The following is a 25,620-nucleotide window of genomic DNA, read 5'->3' as shown; positions in this document are numbered from 1 at the left end:
GCCATACGGTCCCAAACGTCGAAGATTGCGAATCGAGTGTCGTTGTAGTGCAAAAAGAAGAAGCGAGAGAGAGAGAGAGAGAAAGAGCGAAAAGGAAATCCGAACGGGAAAGGAATGCAACGGTATTGCATTAGGAGTAATCAAACCGCGGCGAACCGGGTGCAGGATGGTAAAAAGGACAAGCATCCCGGGACATGCAGCCACGCGGATAGCAGAACACAGAAAAAAAAAGAGTGAAATATTTCATGATGCAACCGAAGACTATTTAGCCGACATTGGACCCCATTTATTACGCGCGTAAACCGTCCAGCCTTTAATGGCAGCATCTTTCGTCCCTTCCGGGTCGTATATTTTGCTTTTCTCATCGTGATTATGCATCCCGCGTGAAGGGCCAGTGTTTCGGAATTCACGGCCATTTGATGAAGAGAAAACTAAATGAAACACATTTTTGCACGCAAAAAAGGATGTCCGATATTGTCTATTTAACTGGAAGCGGCTTGCAACGAAGAAAGAGAGATAGAGAGAAGGAGAGAGAGAGAGATAACAATGCAGTTTTCAACTTGACATTTTTGCAACGTTCAAACGTTCATCGTTTTATGGCCGTGATTTTCCGCTTCTTTTCCGCACGTCATTCGTCGATTGTTTGTGCTTACGGTTTAAAAATTGATGCCAGAACAGTAGCGTAAGCAAATTGCAGATTTCGCTTAGAAATCATCGACAGCTACATCACAATTTGTTCGTTCCGTGAAATAGTACTCGCGAACTGAAAGAGTGAAAACTTACGGAAGCCAGCATCTGTTCGATCAGCCTCGATTCGTAACCGTGAATTGGTGGAAAGCTATGCTTTGTTCGCCTGTAAATGAATTTATTTCATGCTTTACGACTTCCACCTAATACAGATTAAGTGCGGTTCTTTATCAAGTACAACGTGACGCGCTCTTTGTGCTCTCAGGACAATTTCTAAGCCTTTGATGTTCCATCGAAAATCATCCACACGGAAAACCACCTGAACCATTAGCTCAACCGCAACACGGACAGTCTATTTGCAGGTGCAAAAAAGCACACTTCTAGCATAAAAAAAAACTCATTCTCTCCTGGCGATACCACCGCCAGCAATCAAAATGATGAACGGCAAATACCGCGACGACAAGAAAAACGCACCATCACCGCACATAAAAGCTCGGTTCCTCTATTTAAATGTGCTTTTGTGGTGAGTGTTGCCACAACACACCACCGCACTTTAATTACCGACCATTGAACCCACCGTCGTTTGATAAACGATGCCAACCCGTCAAATGTATGCACAGTTACTTCGTCCCGACGCTGGGATGCTCGGTGCCGAAAAAATAACCACCCCAATCGCGAGGGCAAACGTCAGGGAACAAAATGGCATCATTAGAATACTGGCGGAGAGTAGTAAAGAAGCCAAAGGAAATAAAAACAACTTACCCCAACGAAATCATCGTGCACGCCCCTGCACCATGATTTATTTGTATCACACATTAGTGCTGTCCGAGTGGGTGAGAGATACACAACAAACGGGCAGCGTGGGTGGGTCGTTAGCATCGATCCTGCCAAGGCGCAAGAGTGCAAGTGAAGGTGGGATTCAAGTGAAGAGAAAAAAAAGCATCCCGACCCCAATATCTTGTGGTCAAAATGTGCTGACTATTCGAAAAACGCATCCCCGTCGGTAGGAATGGTGCGCTGGAAAGTGCATTCGACAAGCCATTAATATTTAATATATTGTGGGAACAGCAGGCTTGTTGGTGGGAGGATGGCGAGGTCCATAAATCACCGGCACTCACACAATGCGCCTTGTCAAGAGCGAGACAGGACGCTCGCAGGGACGAGCCAAATCACGATCGTCACCGCCACCGTAGAAAGCGATGTGACACGGTGGCGCAAGAAAAAGGGCTCCATCATCGACGACCGGGCCGGAAACACCTATCCAGGGGGTGGGTGAGAATAGAACCCAATGATCCTGGAGTGATGTGCAGAGCGTTCGTCAAAATCTAACCTCTCTTTGTTGTCGCCATGGAAGGGTGCGATGCTTTAAAGTTAGCTCGCCTGACCGGCTGGAAGCGGGTGTCCTAATGACGATGAGGTGGGAAAATCAACTACAACGGCGCATCGAGCGGCCATTCACTATTTACCCATCGAATGACGCGTCCGAGTTCGGTGGCTCTCTTTCTCTCTATTGGGGTTTTTTTTTCTCGCCCTCCAAAGTCTTCTAATTCTCCAGGCGCATTAGCCATTGGCGGTGGTAAAACAAGCACCCCGGATGCCGTCTAACAACCCCTAGAACCGGCGTTTCTCATCACGTCAACCCATTCGGGGCTGATGCTGATTTATGTTGCATGACCGTGCACGATTTTGGCCCGTCGGTGCATTCCTGGATGTGGATGAGCGGACGAGAAAAACTTCCGATCGGTCACAATCAATTTCGGTTGCATTCGACCGGCGGAATGACATTTCCGGGTGGAAAGCGATTTTCACGACCGAAACCGAGCGACCGGTGGTTGGGGGCTTTATTGTGCACAATTTGTGAACGGGATTCAAACTGGCGGGAGCTCGCAGTGTTCCTTTTTTTGCTTACTATGCTTGAGCAACGTTTCCGGTTCAGCACAATGGAATTACCTCGAATCCGGCGGCTTATCGTCGACAAGAAACATGGTTGCAGCGCTAAATTGAACAATACTTTTACAATTCATAAACCGTGTCAGTAAGAGGGGGATCAGATAAGCTATCGCCAATTTAAAGCTTCCCCTTGAAATGGTAGAAGTAGATTGATGGAAGGTCGAATGATGATTGTAGGAGGAGCTTCCCATGCTAGCGCTGGATGATGGATGACGATAATCGAGATCGTAAGCGATTGTAATTAATTTAATGACAGTATGACGTGCTGCTGACACTTGCAGCGCTGGTTGGGCTTGAGTGAAAAGCCACTTTCAAGTGTTAAACGACCAGCCATCTAGCCGACGAACTCGTGTGACAGGTAATTAAACACTGCAAGTGACAACGGAGAAGATCCTTGCGGCATTGAAAGTGGAAAGCTTTTCGCTACGGTGAGAAAAGAGAAAACCGTGTCGTTATAGTTTTGTGTCAACTCAAGAGATGCATCCCGAACAAGGCATAAGAAACGCTTATGGAGAAGACAGAAACAACGTTGGAAGATTCCCACAATAGGGGTAGTTGAGATGCATGAAAGCAACTAAACCTGCTATCGAAAGTAAGCCCGCTGTCTGATATTTATTATGCGGTAAATATTACAGCCAATGGCTGCGATCCAAAAAGTTTCAACTCAATTTCATAGCTGCATATGACAGCACAGCACCGGGTGGATGTCTTGTGCGCAATAATAAGCTCATTCTGGATTCCGGCCTCAAAATCCCGACACCTTCCAACGACCCACAATCACTCGATGAAGATGAGGGCGAATGCAGAAGGCCAAAGAAACGAAAGATGAAAAGTGGAAGAGAACAGTTTCCGGCAAACATTAAACTTCTCGGCAGAATGTAGATGACAAAAACTTTTCGGTGAAGCTCTCGTGCCTTTCGTTTCTGTTTTGAATTATTTCAATCTAGTTGGCTTGGTTGAGAAACAATCGATACCTTTGACGTCACAAAGCACAGTTCAAACGGTATCGGGAAATCTTTCCTAGTGTTTTGTCGTGGAAAAAAGTTGACCATAGCACAGTCAATACTGAGAGCTATTTATGCAACAATTTAAATTAATTTTTAACATGTGTTATTTTTCAAAAATAACTTAAACCATTCGTAGAAATAATAGAATTTCCTATTAAATGTTCTCTTTGAATCAAAACTACAGAATCTATTGAGCACTATTATCAAATGCTAGGAGCTTATTGATGACGTAGCTACGAATTGTTTAATTTCAAGCATTAGCGAAGTAACATTGACCAGAGTATTACATAAATCCAGATGATGATCTCCTTCCTTCATTGAAAAAAAAACAAATTAATCTTGATATTTTCCTGCAGATTGCTTCGATTGTCTTCTAAATAAACCCGTAAATTGCCACACGGTGAAATTCCCATAAACCCACCATGCCTGTATTGTTCACATACGCGCACACATCACCGGACCCGCACACGTGCTCACCATTTCGAGCAATAACTATCGCCTCCGTGCAGGACTCGCGCGCAGCTCCGTGTACCTCGGTGTACACCACGTGGCGTCTTTTGGAATTCCCAAGTGGAACATAATATTTGCGGCATCTTCGCAAACGGATGATTGCCGCATGCGAGACGGCGAAGCATTCCCACCGCAACGATCCGATGCGCCTCCGAAAATGCAACGGCGGAAATTGTAATTGACAACGGGATACTGTTGTGGCACGAACGACACGGGGATAACAGGGCAAGAAGAGGTGAGAAAAGGGGCTGCATCGTGTTTCCGGACTGCCGCCTAACTAGTCGTGCGCTGGTTTGAGGTTATGTAAGCAGACAGTAAGACACGCCGTACGCGAACACAACGTGTGGCGTGACAGCGACGGGACAGTTTTCTTTTCTAAATTAAAAAAAAAGACTTGGAAAACGTACTAAAATAGACGCCACCGAGAAGCGAGCCAGAGGATGCGCCTGGATGGGGTAGTTCTATTGTCGTTTAAAGTGGCATCAGTGCAGCACCAGGCGCCTCCATCGCGACTCGGTGGCGTCGAGGCGGATCCGCGAACACTTGCTCTAACGCGGATCCGGAGCATGTGTGAATGGGTGTATCTCTGTGGCAGGATGGGAAGCTTCACCATCGTGAAGGTCATATGAACGTGATGGTGTTGCTCACTCGATTGGAAGAGAGATGGTGATGTCAGGGCGTTGGTGGAGAAAATTAAACCCTTAGGGCTGGGGTGCCTGGAGTCGACTTACCAGCAATGTTTAACAGCCACTCTGTACCATAGTATGACTGTAATATGTAGCGAAATATGACTAGATTTAAAACAAGAGATAAATGTGTGTGTGATTTCACATTTTTCTCATGCTTTTGAATTTTGAATTAGCTCATATATTTATGTCGTATTACAAGAAAAACCAAAGCTATGTGATGTAATGAAATAGATGATTAACTACGTAGTTTTAAAAAAAGTTATTCATTTAACAAAAAAATCAAAGCCACTCAGCCATGCAGGCGGTTCATATTTTATCGTTTTTCACGTATTGCATAATCACATTCAGCCATCTGCTCCACGATGTGGTGTGTTTGTTTTACTCGGTGTATTCATTCGCTGCTCTTTTCAACTCCACTTAAACCGCAACTAAAGCGCGCACGAGTAATTTCTACATTTATCAGTGCATGCGTTTACATAAAGCAGAAATCCCGATAAGCGATATTCACCGACCGCATGAGTTCTCTTACTGCAAGCCACGCTTAAGCTGCAAGAGAACACCTTTCCGATTCCGAATAGCGATAAGCGCACACACACACACACTGCTCTATCACAAAATGGAAAGGTAACACGCTCCCCATACTCACCCTTGCGTCGCTGTTTCCAATATCCGCCCGAGCCTCGATATCCACCCCCGGCGCGTGCACTTCCGGGGGATGGACGGGCTGTTTCATCCTCATCATCTTCATCGGAATCGATGCATATGACATCATCCCCCATCGTGCCGTGTCGGGAGATGGGTTTGGTGGGATGAATGAATTTTATGCTGCACCGGTACGTGATAAACTTCCCGCTGAAGGGATTTTCACTGCTGAGAGCGGAGTCATCCTCGCCGACGCCCCGTGGGCTTGTCTCGAGTGTATCTCGAGGTGCGAGTGAAGAGAGCACGATTTACATCGCCAAAGAGAGAGAGAGAGAGCGAGCGATGGAGCGTCCACTTAAGCGCTTAAGGAAAATGTCCTTTAAATTACCCGAAACATCACCCACCAGAAGTCAATCTGCGTGGTTTCCCGTTAATCATTTACATCCCGCCCAGGCGTTCACTTGGAAGATTAACTTTGTTGCACCTTTGCGCCGGGAAAAGTCACAACGACGTCGGAAACACGTGGTCAAAGTCACGTTGTAACACACGCACATTTCCCCCACTGGCTCGTGGGGGAGGTTGTTTTAACTGATCCTTATCTCTCCGAGCAGCGAGTCACTCAAAATAACAAACGGTTTCCACTTCGCGAATGCAAACAATTACATTGAAAGAAAACACCCTGTTGGTAGAAACGAAATCGGGCGATAGCTTAAAGCGCCACAGCAGAACCGAAAGCAGGAATTGAAGGACCTTCTCCGGTGGAGTGGGTAGGATGCAAAACTTCAACGCATGCAACGACGCAGACGAAGCTGCATTGTATTCGCGAACAGGGCGTTTGTAGCAGTTCCCCGAAGAGTTAGGTTAAGAGTTTGCGTTTTCTTTTCCGTTTCTGTCCTGGCTGTTTTTTTAACCCTCACTAAAGCAACCGGATGTGGCAAGAGCTCACACACAACCGGACCGGGTTGAAGGGCGGGACAGAGAAGCTCTACCGGTACGGAAACTTCTGGGGCAAGCGAATCATTAAAACAGCGGGAAACTCCGGAACCTGCCGGGGACGGTGAGCTGACGACAATGGAGGTAAAATTTATGTATCATTAGTGCAAACATTATGTCTCTGGCCTGGCTGGCTTTCTACCAGAGCCCAGGCAGATAAGGCTTTTGTTTTATGTAAAAGCAGGTCACTTTGCTACTCAATTTACAAGTCCGTACGCGAGAATATATATAGTCCGTCTTTTTTGTATGTTTCCTCAACCTTGAAGATACGCAGGGCAGTTATAAGAGTTTTCCCGTCGTTTCCAAACAAGTTTCGCTTATTAATTTCTCCACTTTATGCTTGCTGTTCGTTAATTACTGTTTGTTCTTTAATTACTGCATTCCGTCCGTGTGCTAGTACGCCTTTTCATGGAAACTTCATCACATGTACGCTTTACTTTAGTTCGCTCCGTCTGTGAAATGTACCGGCGGAAATGAGCACCTAATGCAATTCGGATGCAATCACTCACCTCGTCCTGCGATCGAGAAGGTATAGCATAAGAGGTACACACACTTGGCTAGCCGAAACGCTAATGAATGTAAAATGCAACCTTCCGGTCCAAATTTACTCGACTGATTTTAGATGGGTATGAAAAAATCAGCAAGCGAATTCCAAAAAAAAAATCACTACCATGCACGCGAACATGTCCGCGAACATGGCTTCCCGGGCAAATTAGTTCATGCTCCAACGCAGTCCCCCCAGGGATTGCAGTACGTTACAAAATGCCACGCCACGTGGCAGCCATGGAGCCGCGGTAAAGGGCGCAAACGCCCTCGGCAAGACGGTTCATGAATTTTAAATCCTCTCCGATTGACCCATCACGAGCTTCGTTCGAACGCGCAGCCGTTTAGCCCTTCCGTGTGGGTTGGTGTCCGTTAATTTAATCGACTCGCTAGCCCAAAGTCCGAAATCACTAATTTACCCATTTTTTACTCAGCCCCAGCAGGCCTACGTACCGTTCATGCGGTATTCTCCGGTGGTCCTGTGGAAAGAAGGTTGTGAGAGTTTTTTCCTTCCGCTCTTTGCTTTTTATCGTCACTGGCCACGTGCTGGACGGCGCTAAAACGAACGCCATTAATTCAAACCCATTTTTTCGCCGTGGTAGCATGGTGAAAGGATACCTCCACGCTCACTGTACCATCGCACTGGGTTGGGTCGTAACGCAAAAATCGTGTCCAAAATATCCTTCCTACCTAAACGCATGCACACACACACACGCAAGCACAAACGTACACACGCGCACACGTTGGTGGCAGTAAAAAACCGACGTAAGACGGCTATGCAGCAAAAGTCGTAGCCAACTGTGAGACGAACGCCTAGCCCAACGCCAACTGCGCTCGGCTCGGAGCCTTGCTGCACAAGTTGCAACACTGCATTACAAAGTGGGACTGACTGGTGGTGCGCTTACTGCACGTCGTTTATATAGATATGTACATTTCCCGATTTCCAGCGTCCGGGTGGGGTTAAAGCCGGGAGCCCAGGCGCTGCCCAGGATGGCTGGGTGCGCTTTCGGTGGCGTACGATGGGATGCGCGTGCGAAGGACGAACCATTCCGGCGCTGCACGTGCAAATCGGATCCCGACCCGACCGGCCCATACCGGCCTGGCCATGGTTGATGGACGCTTCTCACATGTACGCGCGCATTGGTGTACGTGCGACTGGTCCACCTACCCGGCCAACCCCAATGGCCGTGACGAGGAAGTAGTGACCATCCGGATCGGTCGGTCGCGCCCTCCTGGAGGATGGTGTGAGCGAGACGACATGTGCCGGATGTTTTATAAGGTGCATCGGTGCAACGGGCCGGTCGGTGGAGGGATTGTTTTCGTAAAAGCCATGTAAAGCGTTCGCCCTGCCGAAGGAAAAGCTCCATCGCACGAAGCTCTCTACGAGCTGGTAGATTTTCTCTTTCGGTTTTCAGCCGTTTGCTTTCGTTCTCTCGTGCCATGTGTTTTTCGCTTGCTCGATTATCCGGTTGGACGGCATTGCATCCTTGGCATGGTTTGAATAGAATGTGTGGCTGAAATTTAGCAAACACACAACTTCTCAGCTAAGTAATATGTTTAAATACCGTATTAAAAACATATAACGTGCATATATGCAAGATAAAAAACAGTTTTGTATAAATAGCAGCTCTTTTGTTTTAACGTGATGCATTCACCGCATGTGAATTAAACCTGTTAATGTAAGAAATGCTGAAGAAAACTTCTTCTTTAGCGATAATAATAAATATCTATAGAAGTTATGTTTGTGATGTATACGAGTTATGCTCGTGATCGTTGTCGAAAGAATTATGGAAAGAGAAGAGAATTATCCTGGTTTTGAAAGCAGTATTAGAACTGATGATGTAGAGCCATCAAAGCTCGTGTGTTTGTTAAGTTACGTTGTTATGTGGCGTTTCGAGAGTGAAATAAACCACGATAAGCTTATTTAAATCCGTCTAAAGGGGTTTTTAACGGGTACATTAGCCAAAATATTTGATTTAAAAAATAAATGGTAGTCCAGGGGTATGAATCTGGTAGATGCAAGATTAGGTGAACTGACGTTCGTTGTTTGTGTCAAGTATTCAGAATGCAAATGATTGTTTTGGTCGGTTTTGTTGACAAAAACATTTGGAATATGCTCCAGATAAATTGTCTGGGTAAATTTTGTAACTTGTTTTACAAAACAATGTTTTAATTAAAGTAAAGCCTATTGTGAAGTGTCTCGAATGTGCTACATATGTATAGCTTAGTGGTTTATTCATTTATTGCAAGTTGAAGCAAAGGCAACTGAATTCGTCGATAGATACGTTCAATCAAAACTGTAAAAACGTAAATCCAAAATCAGAGCAACTTATTCCACCGAAACGATAATTAAAGCACGGCAGAATGGAGGAAGAATATGGTGTAACTGATTCTCCTCGGAAAGGGCCAACATTATCAACTTCGACGTCCAGCTTCGAGCCGTTCGATGCCCACGATCCGAATTTGTCGCGATTGGCAACGAAAATGTTCCAGAAAACTGGCGAATATATCACACACGAACTCGCTTCAACAGTGGACGACTACAAGCTGATAGAAAACATGAACAGAGCGATGATGGGAAAGGTGGCCGATATGCGTCAAATGTCGCAATCGATTGCAGCGAAAAATGCTGAATTGAATAAAAAATACGAAGAATTGGTAAGTAATGCTAGTCCCATGTTTGTAGTGAAAAGTAGTCTTACTTATTTCTTTTTCATCGCTCATACTACAGAAACCTTTGCTGCAGCGAGTAGACGACATCGAATCAACCGTGGACAAATTAGAAGCTGCCGCTTATCAGCTAGATTCGTACACTATTCGCTTGGAAAACAAATTTAAATCGCTCAAAACAAAGCAGTAAACCATTACTACATTAAGCATAGATATATTTATTCAGTTAGAAATGCGCATAAGTAATGTAACGTAGGATCGTCAGCCAAGAAGTAATTTAAATACTATCGCCACTACATTGAGTAATATTAAAGGAACTGGAAAAAAGAAACAATTGTGTTATTCGCTCTGCATTGTGATGATCGTCGTGTGTTATAGGAAAAGACACCTTACTTTTAGCCACCGTCCGAATGGATCGTACGAGCAGCAAAAGCTGTGATTTGGTCGATGTGGGCTCTCCGAATCCCTGCACCTGTTGTGCCATACCCCAACCATCTGGAATGGGTGCATAAAATCAAGCAATGAGGATCCTAACGATGTTTGTTCCGAAAGCGGTTCGCTTACATTTGGCCAGGAATCGCTCTTCACTTAAAACGCACACTGCATTGAGGAACAGCAATGATGCTTCCACCAGCGACCAAAGGGTAAACATTACTAATTATTTCTTGTTTATACTACAGCTTGTACAGTTTTGCCGCAATGATCACAAAACAACCGAGAAATTATATCGGCACCAAGGCGAAGTTTGTTTTGTATACCACTGACAGTTATCGTGAACGTCACTGAGGCTGCCGTTGCAAGACTTCACGTTGGTACACTGTAAATTATTCAGAGCCATAAAATTGGCGCACGTGTAGATTTTTTTGAATCTATGTAGGAAAAATACTTACTTCTTTTCGTGCAAACATCGATCAAAATTACAAAAATATTTATGAAAAGTTTTATTATAAACGTTACTGTTGTACAATTCCAACACACGTGCTATTATCGGTACCATTAAGTCCTTTCTGAAGGACTAGGCTAATCGCTTATGTTGTTTTCCTACCTCTAAAGTATAACTGCTTTTAATTGATTACGTGCTCCCATTTTGGCCTCCTGATTTTGATTATTTTCATTTGGCAGTGGGTATAGTTTCAGAACAAATTGCTGTACAATACACACCCAGGAATTACCCAAAACTTAACCACGATCGTTGTATAAATGAATGAAGTAACAATATGATTTGAACTTATATAAATTGATTGATCTTACGCTGAACAGAGTATGGACTAAACGTAGGCCGTTACTCAACTGCACAGGAATGGGAAGACCTGTTTACCAACATATATTTTAATGACTGATCGTTTTTCAACAGAGAAAAACAACTCCAATGAAAACTAGAAGAAGTGAATGATAATTGCTTGACCCACATGATATACAATAATGATCTGATCTACATGCTTCCAATCGTTCGAACTACAGGCAAAGCACAACGAACTTATGGTAAGTGTAGAATAGTACCATACCGGTTATATTCCTCAACGATAGTTTTCTACCTGTAACCCCTAGCACGCTAAGCAGGAAAGAAATTCAAATGTTTTTTTCTCTACAAATGTTGAGATTGTCAAAAAATATTATGAATGCATCTTCCGCTCACCACTAACTGCATCGCTATGCAAATCCCATGTGCTACTACTCGGCAAATTGACATTATTAATCGTGGAACCTTTTACCATATATTAACTTGATATCAATTTCATCATTCAAAATGCAATTCCCCAAAACCCGCAAGCTAGTTCTATTTCACGAATAGCTATATGCAGTCTTTTACCTCCGATACACCCGTCTCTCCATAGTTTGTGTGTGTGGCTATTAATGTTTTATAAAAAATCATTGCGTTTGATGGATGGATCGATCAATCGAGCAGATCGACAGGAGGACCCCAAATCCACTGTTTCGTCGTTACAACAACACGTCTGCAGGTTAGTATCATTCATAATCGGTTGATTATCGATCATTTGTGTCGTGCCATCGTCGGTTCTACTTTAAATGTGACAAATAAAGTATACCTTCCAGGGAATTTCTAAATATCATTTTTCTGATTCTTTTTGTTTCCTGCAACAGATAAAATAACACATGAGCGGATTATTGATTTGGTTTGGCAAAGTAAATAAATTGCGAACATCATAAACGAACAAATAAGCAACATTTACAAAAGCATGCATCATATCTATGTACCTGTTCTGTGCATGTATCTTTTCGCAGTGTGAATTTGAAACTAAATCATGTTCAACATTGGTAACAAACGTTTCTTGCCATAGGACGCAGTACCTACTCAACGGACTTTCATCTTGATGACATGCTACTGCAACAAGCTACAAATACTAGTCTGGAAATCGAATAACGAGCCTGCTAATAATTTCGTTCAATTTGCCATAATGAAACGGTTTCGATGTTTAAAAGCCATCTTCACAAATGAAACACTTGAAAGCCAATTCTAAACATTCAATAGCAACAAAATACATCGATTTAAAAGTTAGAACACTAGCATACCTGACCCCTCTTGGCTCTAAAAACCTCCACGAATGCTTGCTGAACAATGCTGCCATTGAAAGATAAATGTAAGATTTTGTGCAAAAACTTAATCCGTAGCCTTAACTGGAAACAACTGTATGTGCATATTTCACGAAGGTATATTCATTTCAGCCGGTACTCAGATGGTTTTGGCAAAAACGCTGTTTTGTGTGTCTGTAATTGTACGATTCAGTGCCGAAAGATATACATAAATACGCTAACAAAAATAAACGAGTTTTTACGTGTCTTTTACATATTTTGCATCTACTTTCCTACGTTCATATACCTAATATTTTTTTTGTAAATATGGCCAACCGATCGCGTGTGTGCTTTGTTAATTTATATCTATTTTGTTTATGTGTTCAACATTTCTAATCAAATAAGAAATATCACGTTCTGTGGGTGTGTCATAGGCGTTGGAAAACGTTTCACCACTCACCATAATGTTCACAGCGTATCTGCTCTTCCAATGCGCGTTCATATTTGTGCTTGAAACATGAAAAAAAAACCAAAATTCAAATGTCGTCCTCTAGTTAATCTTCATCAATTTTCAAAGTTACCAGCCAGGAACATGCTTTTAAAACGTTATACGGAGTTCTGTTGTCTCGTCCTTTTTGAATCTGGTTGAATGAGAAAAAACCAGGTATCTACACATTGTTACTATTGTTTTAATGCTCCAGCCGAATTTTTAGCCGATGTTAGAAAATTGTATGGTTAAAATGAATGCTATCGCGATACTCAAAATCCAAATTTAACATATTTCATTTTGGATTCACACGTTCTTTTGTTATCTAGGCGTTGGCATTCTAAAACGAAAAATAGAACAAACATAAAATATGAAAACCATTGTTCCGCAGCTTATATGCATTGGGACTTTATAAGCTGTTAGCTTGTCTTACTCTTCTGTGTTGGCGAACGTAATCTAATATTACGTATAGAACTTTTAAATCATTTCCATTGATCTCAAGTTTTCTTCAACGCTACTGCCCGCTGTCGTCAAACAAATATTCAATCGTAATAAATGTGATGAACCATCTTAAACCTTTGCAGCAAAAAGAGCAGCTTTCTTTCTTCCAACGCACACAAAACAACAGCTACGCGACCATTACTCCATACATGATTTTATACAATTTTTCTTCTAAGATAAACAAAAATATTAGACACGTATCTATGGTATACTGTCTAGTATAAGTTTTTGTCCTGCTCCTCTATGTCGTTCGTTCTGTGATCAATTTTTTTCTTTTGCAAATCCTCCTAAATTTGTTTTTCTCTGCATCCCTTATTCGTAACATCTTCAGACCTGAACGTTTGGATGGTTTTATAAAATATTTCTACAATTTTTCTCCACTACAAATAGAGATAGGATCTGTTAGAAAAAGAAATGGTTTAAAAAATAAGCTTTTCAATATGTCTAGAAAACATGGACGATATATATATATATAAATGGGTATATATATATATGCTCATTTTAATCATCGTTACTTCATCTCTCGGTCTGATCTTTGCTCATAGTTTCTTCCACACACGAAATACTATTAACACTATGTACCGCTGCTACTTTCGATCTCGCTTTCTTTAGTCACACAATAACGGGCTAATTAGATGCGGATTTAATATGTTTGCTCCACAATTAAATGCCAAACAGGACTTCTTTCTTATATACCTCCGGTTAAAGTCATTCAATATTTCAACGTTCCAAAACCAAAACTAAACACAGACTAACATCGTTAAAATCGACTTTCCCGAATGTTGTCTAAACGCAAAACTGTTCGGTGTATAAAAACCTAACACAGACACAAATTTTGCACCATTCTGGCACAATTTCCAAGCGAATCAGTTGCGTAAATTAGTAACACCGAATCGTATTTCTAGATATTAGTGCTCAACTTATGCAATTATATCGAATTTCGTACATGCAAACACACCACCCGCAAAATACGTTAAATAGAACCCAACGTGAACATTTCTTTTCCTTCCAAAGCATGACCGAAAAAGCAAATTCATAACAAAAACATTGTCTTTGCACTGACGCAACTTTTCCTAATATATCTATTGCTTCCTTACACTACGGTATTATAATATAACATGTGGAAATCCGTATAATGAAAAAATGTACCTATTATAGCTAACGTTTTGATGGAATCACGGAAACACAGTGCTGTAATAATTTCAATTCATTGCTATCGACAGTACGCCGTTCGTTTTTTAGAACATCGTTTACATGCAACATTGAATTAGAGCAACGGTGCGGATTTGCTTTTCTAAAATAGCACACAAAACTGTACGGACATAAACTTAAAGAGTATAGAAAAAAATGTATAAAAAGTAAATAGGATAGAACGGTGTTATGATTTAAACTCAACGTGTGTGGAAAATTTACAATATACCTTTGCTTTTCGTGTTCTCAAACTGCCAGGAACAAATGCGTTCAATCTACAATATTCATTATTTCATCCGCGATATTGATCGGCTTTTGCGGTAAGTGTGTTTCCATGTTGCTAGCAGGTCAAACAGAGATTCTTGCCGTACGTACAGACGTTTTTAAAATCCAAGCACCTATGCTACCGATGCCAGCGAATCCAGTGAACGCAAGTTTCGATAAGGAATGAAATCGGCTACATGTCGATAATAATTTGCCGGTGCTAGTTGTAGGAAGAATTATAACAAAAACTTTCGTAATTTGCAGCTATCGCGACGAAATATTGGAAATGTTCGTTTCACTAACGTGGGCTACTGTTATTGTTTCTATATTCATTTGCTTCCTCTTTTTATCATTCTGTAGCTCCAAACCATTTGCAGTGCAGTAAGGCTCAACCATTCAAAGCTACCACAGTCTGTTACGGTGTCAAAGAGAAATTTAGTTTAAGCATTAACAAAGCGTACAAATGGTCGGAGTAATGAACAACGCAATCAACTTATAATAACCGACACAAAAAAGATGTCCCACCGGAGACCTTGTTCCATAAAGGACCCTTATTCGATTTGTTGTCGCAATCGCTTGCACCGAACAAACGGTAAAACGTTACTACAAAATGCTCACTCAACCTATCGAAAATCGCGTCGCGAAAGTTCGTCATTGTCCTCGTTGCTACAACTGAACCCACTGGAGGGGATTTCCAATCGGACACACCGGACAAAACAAGTTATTCTGCAGTGCGGCCATTTCGGCCACTAAAATTCTTCGCCTAATCACCAATGCTTCTGTTCCCACACACGTTCGATTCCTAACACAAGGGTTTTTATCTCTATTTGGCGCATTCGAACACCACCCGGCCGCAGAGTATAACGCTATGTTTTACATTTGCTTGGTGTAAAGATACACGCACAGAACGCTGAAACAAACACCGGCTGCAATGGAAAACAGTAATAACCTGCGCTTTTTCGGTGAACCCTTGCTTTCCACTTCCTTCCGCTTGCGCTTGATCTCTCGTATCTTCTCTTCCATTGCCGACTGGCGCTCGATGCGTTTCCGGCGACGCAGTTCGGCGTTCGGCGACCTGCAGGGAAAGGAAAATGAAAAACAGGAGTTAGGAAATGAACAATTCAATGGCGTGAAATATGGTGATATGGTTTATAGTTGTGCAAATGTGACGGAAGGAACCATGGGACGATGAAGCGCAATGGAACATCATAACCCCGCCGGCACAATAACATGTCCAATACTCGAAATTATTCGTTTACTTACAAATCTCGCTCGGGGCTGGAGATCATCTCGTCGCCATCATCCAGCTCACCATTCGGTAGCGGCGGCAGACTCGAGTTGGCGTTGAAAGCCTGATGTCCTTCGCTAGACGACTTCGGTTCGCCCCGTTTGGATTCCAACGTCGAGTTGTTGGATCCGACCGCACTAGCCGTGGTGGACGACGTAGTGGACACCGACGTTGAAGTGGATAAGCCCGTCGATGATCCGCCAGTACCGCTGGTACTGTTCGTAGTCGTCGTTGTCGTTGTCGTGTTGGTGCTTTCGTCAAGCAAGGAGCTTTTAATGTTATCACTGTTTTCGGACGGAACGTCTCTGCCTGCTAGGCCGCGATTCCTCTCCTCCAGCTCATCCTCATCCTCGCCGATGTCGCTGTCATTCTCCTCGATCAGCTCGTCCTCGCTGCTGATCGCGTTGGAATCGCTCGAGCCACTGTCGCTGCTACCATCGCCAACACCGCCACCAACGCCATCGCTATCTAGTTCAGTCAGCCTGTACAGCGAGCTATCCCGTGCTACAGGTGGCAGTGGCCGATTGCTGTACGGGTGGTGATGGTGGCTGCTGTGGTTGTTATTACCGGTTCGCTTATGATGATGGTTCTTGTGATGATTATGGTGATGGTTGTCGTCACTCATCTCGAATTGCTTGCTCTTCTCCAGGTTCACCAGGTTGTTCACTTTGTCCCGATCGCCACCGTTGCTGCTGCCAATGAGGAAGTCCTCATGGACGCTTTCGCTTGTCGGAATCACCGGCAGCGGTTTAGTCGTGAGCGAATGCGTGCGTGGCGGTGGCAGCGGCGGTGGAGTGTCCTCGTTGTCCTCCGTTTCCTGGTCGCTGTTGGGTTGGCTACACGATGACACAACCGACAGTTCCTCAAACTCCTCAAATGACTGTGTAAGAAGATTGAAACCAAGAGCGTACAGTAAACCACACAACGACACTTCCATTGGTCTCACTTACGGAGTTATTCATGCGCTTCATTCCCTCGATGATGGCCTGGTATGAGAAGTACAGCTGATCGGGTGTTTGGATCAACCCCATTCGGTACTGCCGCAGCTCGAGCAGCACGTCTTGCACCGAAACGTGATCCTCTCCCTCTTTATCGACCTACGCCGAAATAAAGTGTTTTGCGAAAAAAAAGTTAGCAATCTGCATACGATCCACGTCGCTTAACCGCGGAAACTGGCCGTACCAGCACGAGACAGCAGTCCACCAGGCAGAATGTTCCGGAACGGCCGATACCCGCACTGCAGTGGATGATCGGTGGGCCAACGTCGCGATCGAGCGTCCCGGAATCGCGAACCTCTTTTAGAAACTGCAGGAATGCCACCGGCGAGCTCGGAATGCCAAAATCGGGCCACGTTGTGTAATGGAACTGTATAACCTCACGGCTTTTGCCCGATTCCATGTCGGTCAGTCTAAAAAACCACATGTGCTGATTAGTAACAACGAAAGATGCGCGCCATTTACGTGATCCGGGAACTTACCTAAACGTTCTTTTGCAAAAGTTTTTGTATTCGACGCATTTTAAATGCACCACCGACAGCTGGACCCCGGCTAGATCCAGCCGGTGCTTATCGCCGATCTTTGCTGGCCAGTACTGATGGCACTTGACCGTCGTCTGTTCGATCAGCTTGTTTAGCATCAGAATGGCTCGCGAATCGTGCTCCCATACCATCAGCCAGAAATGTCCGACCGTGTGAGGAAGCGGTCCTTGGCAAAGGATATACTTCCGCCCGGCCCGTTCCATCTGCCGAAAACACGAAAAAAGCATGAGTAAGAAAATAATGAGCAGCACAACAAAAATAAAACGCCGAGAAAGGCACATGTCTACCCACCTTCACTAGGTTCGCATTGATGTAGTCGCCATCTCCGCGTTTCAAGGCGACCCGGGAATGGTCATATGGTAGCACGTCCCGGTATCGATTCAGTCGCCGATTGTCTAGCTTTTTCGATTCGTCGGTGGAAAACTTTTTCGTCCGCGCTTGAATGTCACTCCGGTCACGGATATCCTGCAGGAAAGCGGAAAGTGAGTGGGTTATGTAGCCCGGTTAAGCGTTATCAAGGCGCAGATACTATGAAGTCATAATACAACGCTTACATCATACGAAACCAGAATCGATAAAAATGGATAAAATGGATGAAATAAAAAAAAAAGATAAAGCTCTTTCCGGGTATAGACGGATCGATATGAGTGCATGTTTCCCCGCAAAACGAATAACCTACACACATGTTACACATGTTATCGCACTAATCGTACCGTGGGAAAGCGATACTACTTGGAAAGGGACATTTTGAATTATGTATGGAACAAAAGTAGTCGTCGTACGGCGCTGTGCATGTTATCTAATACAAAGCGAGACCATATAAGTTCGTGATGTATACGATTAATTTAATCTTATTATCATGACATTATCATAAACACACTTAATGTTAAACATAAACAAAGCAACCCCAATTTTCATAGGAAAACCCTAGTTAAAGCATACAGATGACATTCACAAAGAAGACAACTACGGACGAATTGCATCGGATTTATTATGGAAAATGTATTCTGTTACAATAGCTAATTAGCTCGGTTTTGCATGGTCCGAAAATCCTCTAGAAGAAAAAAATGTTCCACAAATAATGCTTCAGGAGCATTTGGATATCACTGTGGGTTTTTGTTTGTGGTACATAGCGCATACCCACGCACCACACGGATGGAATTCGATAAAATGGAAAATTTCCAGGAAATAAAAGGCTTCTGGGACAATTGATAAATAATATCATGCTTGCGGAAGAATGCAGTAAACAATTCCAGACATGTCGCCGCCGAGGAATCAATATGATGTTTTATGTCGATGGAAAATCCAACAGCAAATACATCGAGACAAATAAATCGTTATTGGAAACTGAATTGTAGAAAATAATATAAAAAACACGTTAAATTTCTCATGAAAGAATAGCTGAATATGAAAATGCTATTAGGGTCGAAGGGCGAAGTCAAACGCTAGAAATTTACTTTATTTTTTTAATTGGAAATAGGCATAACATGTTCGACATATCATGTTACAAATAATCAAAATGAATTGAAGATTTCAAAACTATCATATTTGTTTTATCTATTCTCTTCTATCATCTTTGCCTTAGATAATATATGGCATTCATGTACGAAGACAAAAGTTTAAACTTAGCTGAAGTTCTTTTGCACTTTATTATCACGGGGGTCAAAAGAATGTCTTAAGGGGCAACGCTAAACGAAACTTCTTGTACTTTCCGTTTCCTCGCCGGAAGTCATTCGTCATGACGAGCCATGAATTTAATGCTTCACCTGCGTGTCACAGTAAACGGGCATCCCTGAACGGGAAATGTAAAGGCTTGTCAGAAGCGATTGTAGCAATAAAGGATTCCGTGCGTAAATGGCTTGAATCGTTGCTTAAATTGCACCACATAAAACGAGACGATTTTATTTTGCGCGACCATTAAACACATCGGGTAAAAAAACGAAAATAAAAAACCTTGGTTCACTTTCTCAGTTTCTAACCACGCCACGGCTTATCCATATTCAATGTCCGAATTGTGGCGTGATTCATTGTGAAGATTGTGTGTGAAACTGAATTCAAAAAATACAGTTTTACCTTCACATTCTTCCGTCCAGGCGAACCAGTATCATTGCCAAACAACCCTCCCCCCGTTTATCATGGGACAACGACGGCTAATTGTTGGAGTTCTTGTTTCATACTTCCTCAAAAAAAAGCAGTGAGACAAACAACAAGAAAAAAATAACGAAAAGTGCATTCGCAAGCGGAATTCACTAACGATGCGTTCCATTTGAAACGAAGCTTCCGCAAACAAACGGACACCTCTGAATTTGGCGAGCAGCGAGGGCGAAGCGGACCACGTGGAGAACATTCCCGTCAGCATATTGTGGGATGTCCTCATCGTCGACTCTCGCCTTCAAGTTTTCCCTTTAACGGTACTGTGTGCAGAACCGAATGAAGGAGTAGTACCACGACCTAGGGCTTGTTTTCAGCGGGAAAGAACGTCCGTTTGTTAACATTTGATAAACAAACAAACAAAAGCGACAAAACTATGCGCGCTATGCTACAGGTGCGTCCGCGTACGATCGCACATCCGGTAGGTTTCTGATAACAACAAAAAAGCGAGAGAAAATTCCGATCACTTTACGTGCACACCCCTCCACAAGTTTTTTTTTGTGAAATCGACAGAAGAACCGGACGGGGGAGGGACTCAACGAAAGTCAGTAACCATCCCCATTTTAGCTTTTCATTTCCGCGACGCGATAACGGAACGCATTTTAATCATTTCATTTACGCCTCGCTGATGGCCTCCAAATACTAATGATGTGCGCATTCCGCGCGATCACATGCTGCACCTTCAGGTGCGAATTGATGAGCCGGTTTTATTTGCCCCGATTAGTTCGCTTAAGTGTGGCAGGAAATTAGTTTTCATTGCTCCTTTATCGCCGCAGGATGCAGTGGTGCAGAAAAAGAGAGAGAGAGAGCATCGTCAGGAGATCGTTAAGAGCGCATAAGCTAAGTTAAAGAAACATAGTTAACTCTAGGTTCAAATGTTGAGCGATCGCTTCACACAATTGTGCGTTAATTGTATCAATCTTGCAATAAAGCTAAATAAGTCAGCGATGAAAGCATTGAAACCAAACTTAAATGAATATCGATTTATGATGCAACGAAACTGGTTGATTAAACTAGTTTAGTAAGGGTTTTATACGGTTTTCTAATCTATTTTTAATTAATAAAAAAATAATCATCTAAGAGAAACCAATTAATTACTTGAGGGCTAGAAGAGAAAAAAATAATTTTGAATTTTCAGAATTTTTCCAGTACCAAAAACTCGCAATGAGCAACTTATCATTCGTTCGAAGAAACGTGACGACCACTTGACGAAAATAAAGTTTGACAAAAAAAAAGGAGAAATGTTTAAGATAACGGGGACTTTATTCCCAAAATCGTGCGGACAACTCATCAGTCGTACTGAGGATTAATCAATATCGTAGGAATTTCGAAAGAAATACACAAACCGAGGCGTAAAAGGCCCATGGTGCCCGGCGGATGACTCCATCATGATGAGTTTAGCGAAAAATGAAACACCATCACGCTGACTCACATTATCTTCCCTGGTAGAGTACACATTGTGGCATAGATTGTGAAAATACACACGTGTGTCACCGGCATCTCCTGGGGACAGCTAATCTCGTTTTCTCGGCAAACCCAGCACGACTTCTTTGTGATCAGGTGCCTCGACTGCACCGATATTCGCGTGGGGGGATGATATTAGCGGGTTGTGTTGTGTTGCAGAAGTGCAGAAAAAAAGGAAAAATAAAGTTACGATCGCGCGCCCGTTCTTACATAATGCCGCCCAGCAAAAACAGGCGGCAAACCAACGAAGCATGAATGCAAAAGACATAAATAAGGCCCGTTTTGTGCTTCTCGGAAACAATCAGCAAATATGACAATACCTACAACGGTGACGAATGGTCGAGTGTGCCAGAGCAAGATCGCAGCTCGCGCGAAACGGAAGAACCGCGACCGATTCGCGGAAAACTTCGCCAGGATCAACCCACCAACCTCCTACAATCAAAATGCGTTTCATTTCGCTCCCAAAGGTTCACGCGGCCAGGTTGAGGCTGCGCAAAAGTACGCGGCGTGAAGCAAACGATGTGAAGGTGTTAACGCACTTAATGTGTTACGTAAACAAAGCCAAAGACGCGGTGTTAGAGGCCACTACGAAGAAGCATAAAAAATATGTCAAAAAACGGTCCCGTAATACTATCCATCGCGTGAAAGCGCAACCGCAGACGTCATGTTCGGGTCATGTCGATGACATCCGTACGTCAGCCACCAGCTCGCTTTCTTCAGGAACCGTGTCTTGGGTGTCCTCCACCTCCACCTTGTCCCTACCTCCTAAGGCCTTCCATCGTGGCCATCGATCATAATGGCAGCATGAAGAAGAGGGCGTATTTTTTTTTCGCGCAAGAGCGATGAATTTGGGTCCACTTGAGTGGAACAGCTCGTCGGAACTCGCCCAAAGGGGGCAACTGCGGCCGCCGCGTTCGAACGTCCACCGTCCGTGTATGAGTAATTTTATTTTTATTGTTGTTCATGTCCCTTCTACAGATACTCCCCGCCCTGTCTCTGTCGGAGAGAGGGGGTTGCTAATTTAATTATTTCCTCGAAATTGTCCGCTTCAGGGAACTGCCGCAAATACGCACGCGAAAAGCGAACCAGAATGAGGACCGCCCGCCGCATGAGAGCTGACTGGTTGGTTGGTGAAGGGCAGTGGAAAAAAATCCCCCAACGAAGCTCACCAGAAGAGTCAGGCCGACGATGGTGATGAGCATGATGAAGAATGAGTGATGACGGTGGGCTGAACCGCAGGCGCATTTTGCACATATTTTCTTTTTCTCCCAAACAGGATGAATCGAACAGATTCTCAAAAATACACGAAAAGCGAAACCAAAACTGATTGAATTGATTTTGGTTTACTTTTCAGGCAGTGCGCTGACGGTCAGTCAAATGTCAAAATGATTCAGTTGAAGTTCTACTGCACTGCCATAAACAGCTGATAAAGTGCGCCACTTAAATGCAGATAAAAAACTCAAATAAAGAAGTAATGGAGTTTAAAAAGACGCATTTAGAACAAAGTGATTAAGACAAGTATTTACGATTTTAAAATATAATATTAAATATTATTTACAACACACACCAGACTTTTATAACCAAAACCTTTTTTACCAGGATCATTTGGAAAAAGTTGTTTCCCACTTGTTAGTTCCTCCTGGACCATCGACGTCAAAGGGCGTGCCCTTGGCTGCAGAACACAGTATTTACTTCTCGTTTTGCGTGACAAAAAATGGGTTTTTGGTCTTTCCCTAACCGCCTGCCTCTAGCCCGCTCCCTTCGATGCTGTCCATCACTCGCGATAAAACATCCGATCGGACCAGTTCGGGGAACTGAGCAGACACAAACGTGCGCAAAAGTCTACGCGGGAAAACCACCCCCGATGCCGCACCAGCGCCGAATTCTTCTTCCCTTTTTATGAGTGTTTATACGTTATTTGTTTAAATGTGCCAGCAATTTACACAACCCATTGACCAAACCCGATAGGGTAGGTTGGAGGGAGTGGGAAGGAGCGCGAAGGGCTAGCAACAAAGCGAACAAGGCCGTTGATCGCACTGTGCTCTAGATCTGAGCGCAAGCAGAACAAAGGGAACCACCACCGAGGGCCAGACGCACTGTCTGCATCGATCTTTGTCGCCGGAATGGTAGAGGGTTCAAGGAAACCCCCCACCCAAGAGCCCGTGACGTCAGCGGGAAGGCTTTTTTTGGATAAGAACATTACAAGCCAGGGCTGGCGATGGAAAAGAGGACGAGAAAAAACGACGATAGTGATTTAAAGAGACGGGACACAATTTAACTCCTCGAAACTGATTGGCGTTCTTCGTGGAATCGATCGCAAGCTTATGGGCCTTGATATAATTATTTTACCATGGTTGTTGTTTTCTTCGTCTCTTCATTCTACGCGATTGATTTGCGCTCTCGTCGACTTGCCGCCCCCTATCAGATTGCTTATCGAACGTGCTGCTGTTGTGTTCTTGCTTACCTCTATATTCAAGCGAAACAATCAATGGCCTCCGCAGGCGGGCGTAAGGGGAGAACTGAAGGGGTGATAGTGGATTGAATGGGGCGTTTTAAAATAACCTTTCACAATCGATAAGCAACGGTCCGAACGAGCAAAACAAGAGCGAGCAGTGCCAAAGACTCGTCAGACCTGTGCCAGCGTTTTGGCGTGTGTTATCATCGTTTTTTTTTCCTTTTTATAACAATATTTATAACTGGCACTCTACACACGTTGCCGGATATCGATATGAGTGCAAAGAGGCAACGTAGTAAAAGAAAGGCAGGTTTAAAAGGCACCGTCTCCCGAGTGGTACGGCACTTTTCGCCATCTAATACCGTCCAAAATACCCCGGGCCTGACACACCGGCAGATAACGCTTCCTGGAAGGCATTTTAAATTATCAAGCTACCGATTTCAGGAAAAGAAAGCAATGGCAAGCACGACACGAGCCTCTCTAAAATCGTGTGTATTTTTCGCATACATAATAGCAGCAGATATTGTGAAGTAGTCCCTCGGTTCGATTTTAATTTGTTAATTACGTGCAACATTATTTAATTGGGAACTTCGTTCTATTTCATATGCTCGGCCATACATCGTATGCTTCATAAAATAAAGAGGGCCAAAAAAAATAATGCTGATTCCTTAGTTCCCTAAAGCATACGGATGACACTGGGGTCTCGGAGCTAACTTCTGCTTCATTTTACATGTTATACGATTGCCACCTTCGAGCCGGCGAATGAAGAAAGTTCCTATCTAATCTACTATCTCTCCTTGTACCTGTCTTTATCATTCAAAGCTAGGTCAACTGTCTAAACAAATCACGCGTTAACAGGCTCTCTCGCTCTATTTTCTTATGAAAATAAAGAGATTTTAACGCCATGTTATAAAATCACTCACGTTTAGAAAGTATTCAACAAACGTTCAATATCGTTCTATAAAATCGATAAGCAAAATCCATCGAACTAAATCAGGCAATTCTTAATACGTGCTTTTGAGTCTAATAAGAGTTGTCGTTGGTTGGTGCTGGCGTTTAAGCTTTCGAAGGAGAATGGACAAGGATACTGGAAAGGAAGGCGGGATGCTGCACCTTCTCCATGGCAGTGGCGCGTGTATGTACAAGGTTCTTACATCACAAGCACCTTCTCGGAAATGGTTTAAATAAAGCTTTGCATGCACGATTGCAGGGGTGTGTTTAGAAATAAACCCCATTTCTACGAAATTCAAATAATTCTCGTTTCTACCCCAAAACCGCAACGTATCCTCCCGCTGGAAAAGCACTAAGGATAAATGATTTCACCGTCATGTAGATCGATGTTGCTGAATCCACGCCAGAACCGCTGGCAGCCAAATGCGGGGGTGGGAATCGGTCAAGAACCCTTCCGCATGCACACCCACACGCACGCACCCACAGAGACAAGCTTACATGACCTAAGCCAACGATGTTCGTTTGCACTCTCATTCCGCGAACGTTTGACACCCGCGGGGTGCATCAAGGTAGGCCATCCCTTTAAAAAAGCCCTTCAAAGACAGAACCTTCAATTACTCCCACATACACACACACGTGGATGAATTTTCTTTGCCTATCCAAGCGAGTTAAAGGCCAAAAGAGAAAGAAATCTGGAAGCGGAAGCCCTGCTACAAGAGTGACGGTAGAAGCACGATGAAGAGAAGAGAAGAGAGAATGAGAGAAGGCAAACAAAACCCTACCTGGAACACCATTGGCCACCCTCTCCGGGATACGATTTCGTTGTATTCGGCCTCGATGCTGCTCCCGTTGCTTCCACCACCCGCACTACCCGTTCCAGGACTCGTTGTGTTGCTCGAACTCATTTTCCTCGCTTCCTTGTCCTCGCTGCGTCTAGATCGAAACGGCGCGGTTTTCCACTATGCACGGGATTTCCCGTTCCCCGACACCCGTGTGCCACGCCGGACAATCACACGCTCTTTTCGCACTAACTTTCGGGATATTCCCGATCGATAGGACCGCAATTACTGGCCCTGCTAGGGGTGAAAACGAACGTGCGAGGCGTGAG

At 43.7% G+C, this 25,620-nt stretch overlaps 3 protein-coding genes across 3 annotated transcripts; 1 reads left to right on the top strand and 2 right to left on the bottom strand.

Annotated features, from left to right (window-relative positions):
• The first annotated feature begins 9,370 nt into the window (after positions 1–9,370).
• On the top strand, positions 9,371–9,988 carry LOC128723641 (biogenesis of lysosome-related organelles complex 1 subunit 2). Its single transcript, XM_053817403.1, has 2 exons — positions 9,371–9,679; positions 9,753–9,988. The coding sequence occupies exons 1-2, from the start codon at positions 9,386–9,388 to the stop codon at positions 9,879–9,881; spliced, it is 423 nt and encodes a 140-aa protein (XP_053673378.1). The 5' UTR covers positions 9,371–9,385; the 3' UTR covers positions 9,882–9,988.
• On the bottom strand, positions 9,850–10,359 carry LOC128723642 (immediate early response 3-interacting protein 1). The gene is made up of 3 exons (XM_053817404.1): positions 10,256–10,359; positions 10,085–10,186; positions 9,850–10,008 (listed from the first exon to the last, which is right to left on the bottom strand). The coding sequence occupies exons 1-3, from the start codon at positions 10,341–10,343 to the stop codon at positions 9,953–9,955; spliced, it is 246 nt and encodes an 81-aa protein (XP_053673379.1). The 5' UTR covers positions 10,344–10,359; the 3' UTR covers positions 9,850–9,952.
• Positions 10,360–11,760: 1,401 nt separating this feature from the next.
• On the bottom strand, positions 11,761–25,321 carry LOC128727859 (tyrosine-protein phosphatase non-receptor type 61F). The gene is made up of 8 exons (XM_053821809.1): positions 25,295–25,321; positions 17,783–17,956; positions 17,432–17,694; positions 17,137–17,362; positions 16,905–17,051; positions 15,930–16,834; positions 15,616–15,741; positions 11,761–11,785 (listed from the first exon to the last, which is right to left on the bottom strand). Exons 1-8 carry the CDS (start codon positions 25,304–25,306, stop codon positions 11,761–11,763), a joined length of 1,878 nt encoding a protein of 625 aa, XP_053677784.1. The 5' UTR covers positions 25,307–25,321.
• Positions 25,322–25,620: the final 299 nt, after the last annotated feature.

Source organism: Anopheles nili, chromosome 3 (genome assembly GCF_943737925.1).
Source record: "Anopheles nili chromosome 3, idAnoNiliSN_F5_01, whole genome shotgun sequence".
Classification (NCBI taxonomy): Eukaryota; Metazoa; Arthropoda; class Insecta; order Diptera; family Culicidae; genus Anopheles; species Anopheles nili.
The sequence above is the reverse complement of the archived record's forward strand: the minus strand, read 5'-3'. Positions and strand labels throughout refer to the sequence as shown.

What these genes read in the sequence shown, in the direction of transcription:
- LOC128723641 (XM_053817403.1), top strand. Translation starts at nt 9,386, where the DNA reads ATGGAGGAAGAATATGGTGTAACTGATTCTCCTCGGAAAGGGCCAACA. An exon ending in ATAAAAAATACGAAGAATTG is followed by an intron (nt 9,680 to 9,752) that starts GTAAGTAATGCT and finishes CTCATACTACAG; the next exon opens with AAACCTTTGCTGCAGCGAGT.
- LOC128723642 (XM_053817404.1), bottom strand. Translation starts at nt 10,343, where the DNA reads ATGTTTACCCTTTGGTCGCTGGTGGAAGCATCATTGCTGTTCCTCAAT. An exon ending in AGAGCGATTCCTGGCCAAAT is followed by an intron (nt 10,187 to 10,255) that starts GTAAGCGAACCG and finishes CACCCATTCCAG; the next exon opens with ATGGTTGGGGTATGGCACAA. An exon ending in CATTCGGACGGTGGCTAAAA is followed by an intron (nt 10,009 to 10,084) that starts GTAAGGTGTCTT and finishes TCTTTTTTCCAG; the next exon opens with TTCCTTTAATATTACTCAAT.
- LOC128727859 (XM_053821809.1), bottom strand. An exon ending in TCAATGCGAACCTAGTGAAG is followed by an intron (nt 17,695 to 17,782) that starts GTGGGTAGACAT and finishes TGTTTTCGGCAG; the next exon opens with ATGGAACGGGCCGGGCGGAA. An exon ending in TTTTGCAAAAGAACGTTTAG is followed by an intron (nt 17,363 to 17,431) that starts GTAAGTTCCCGG and finishes GTGGTTTTTTAG; the next exon opens with ACTGACCGACATGGAATCGG.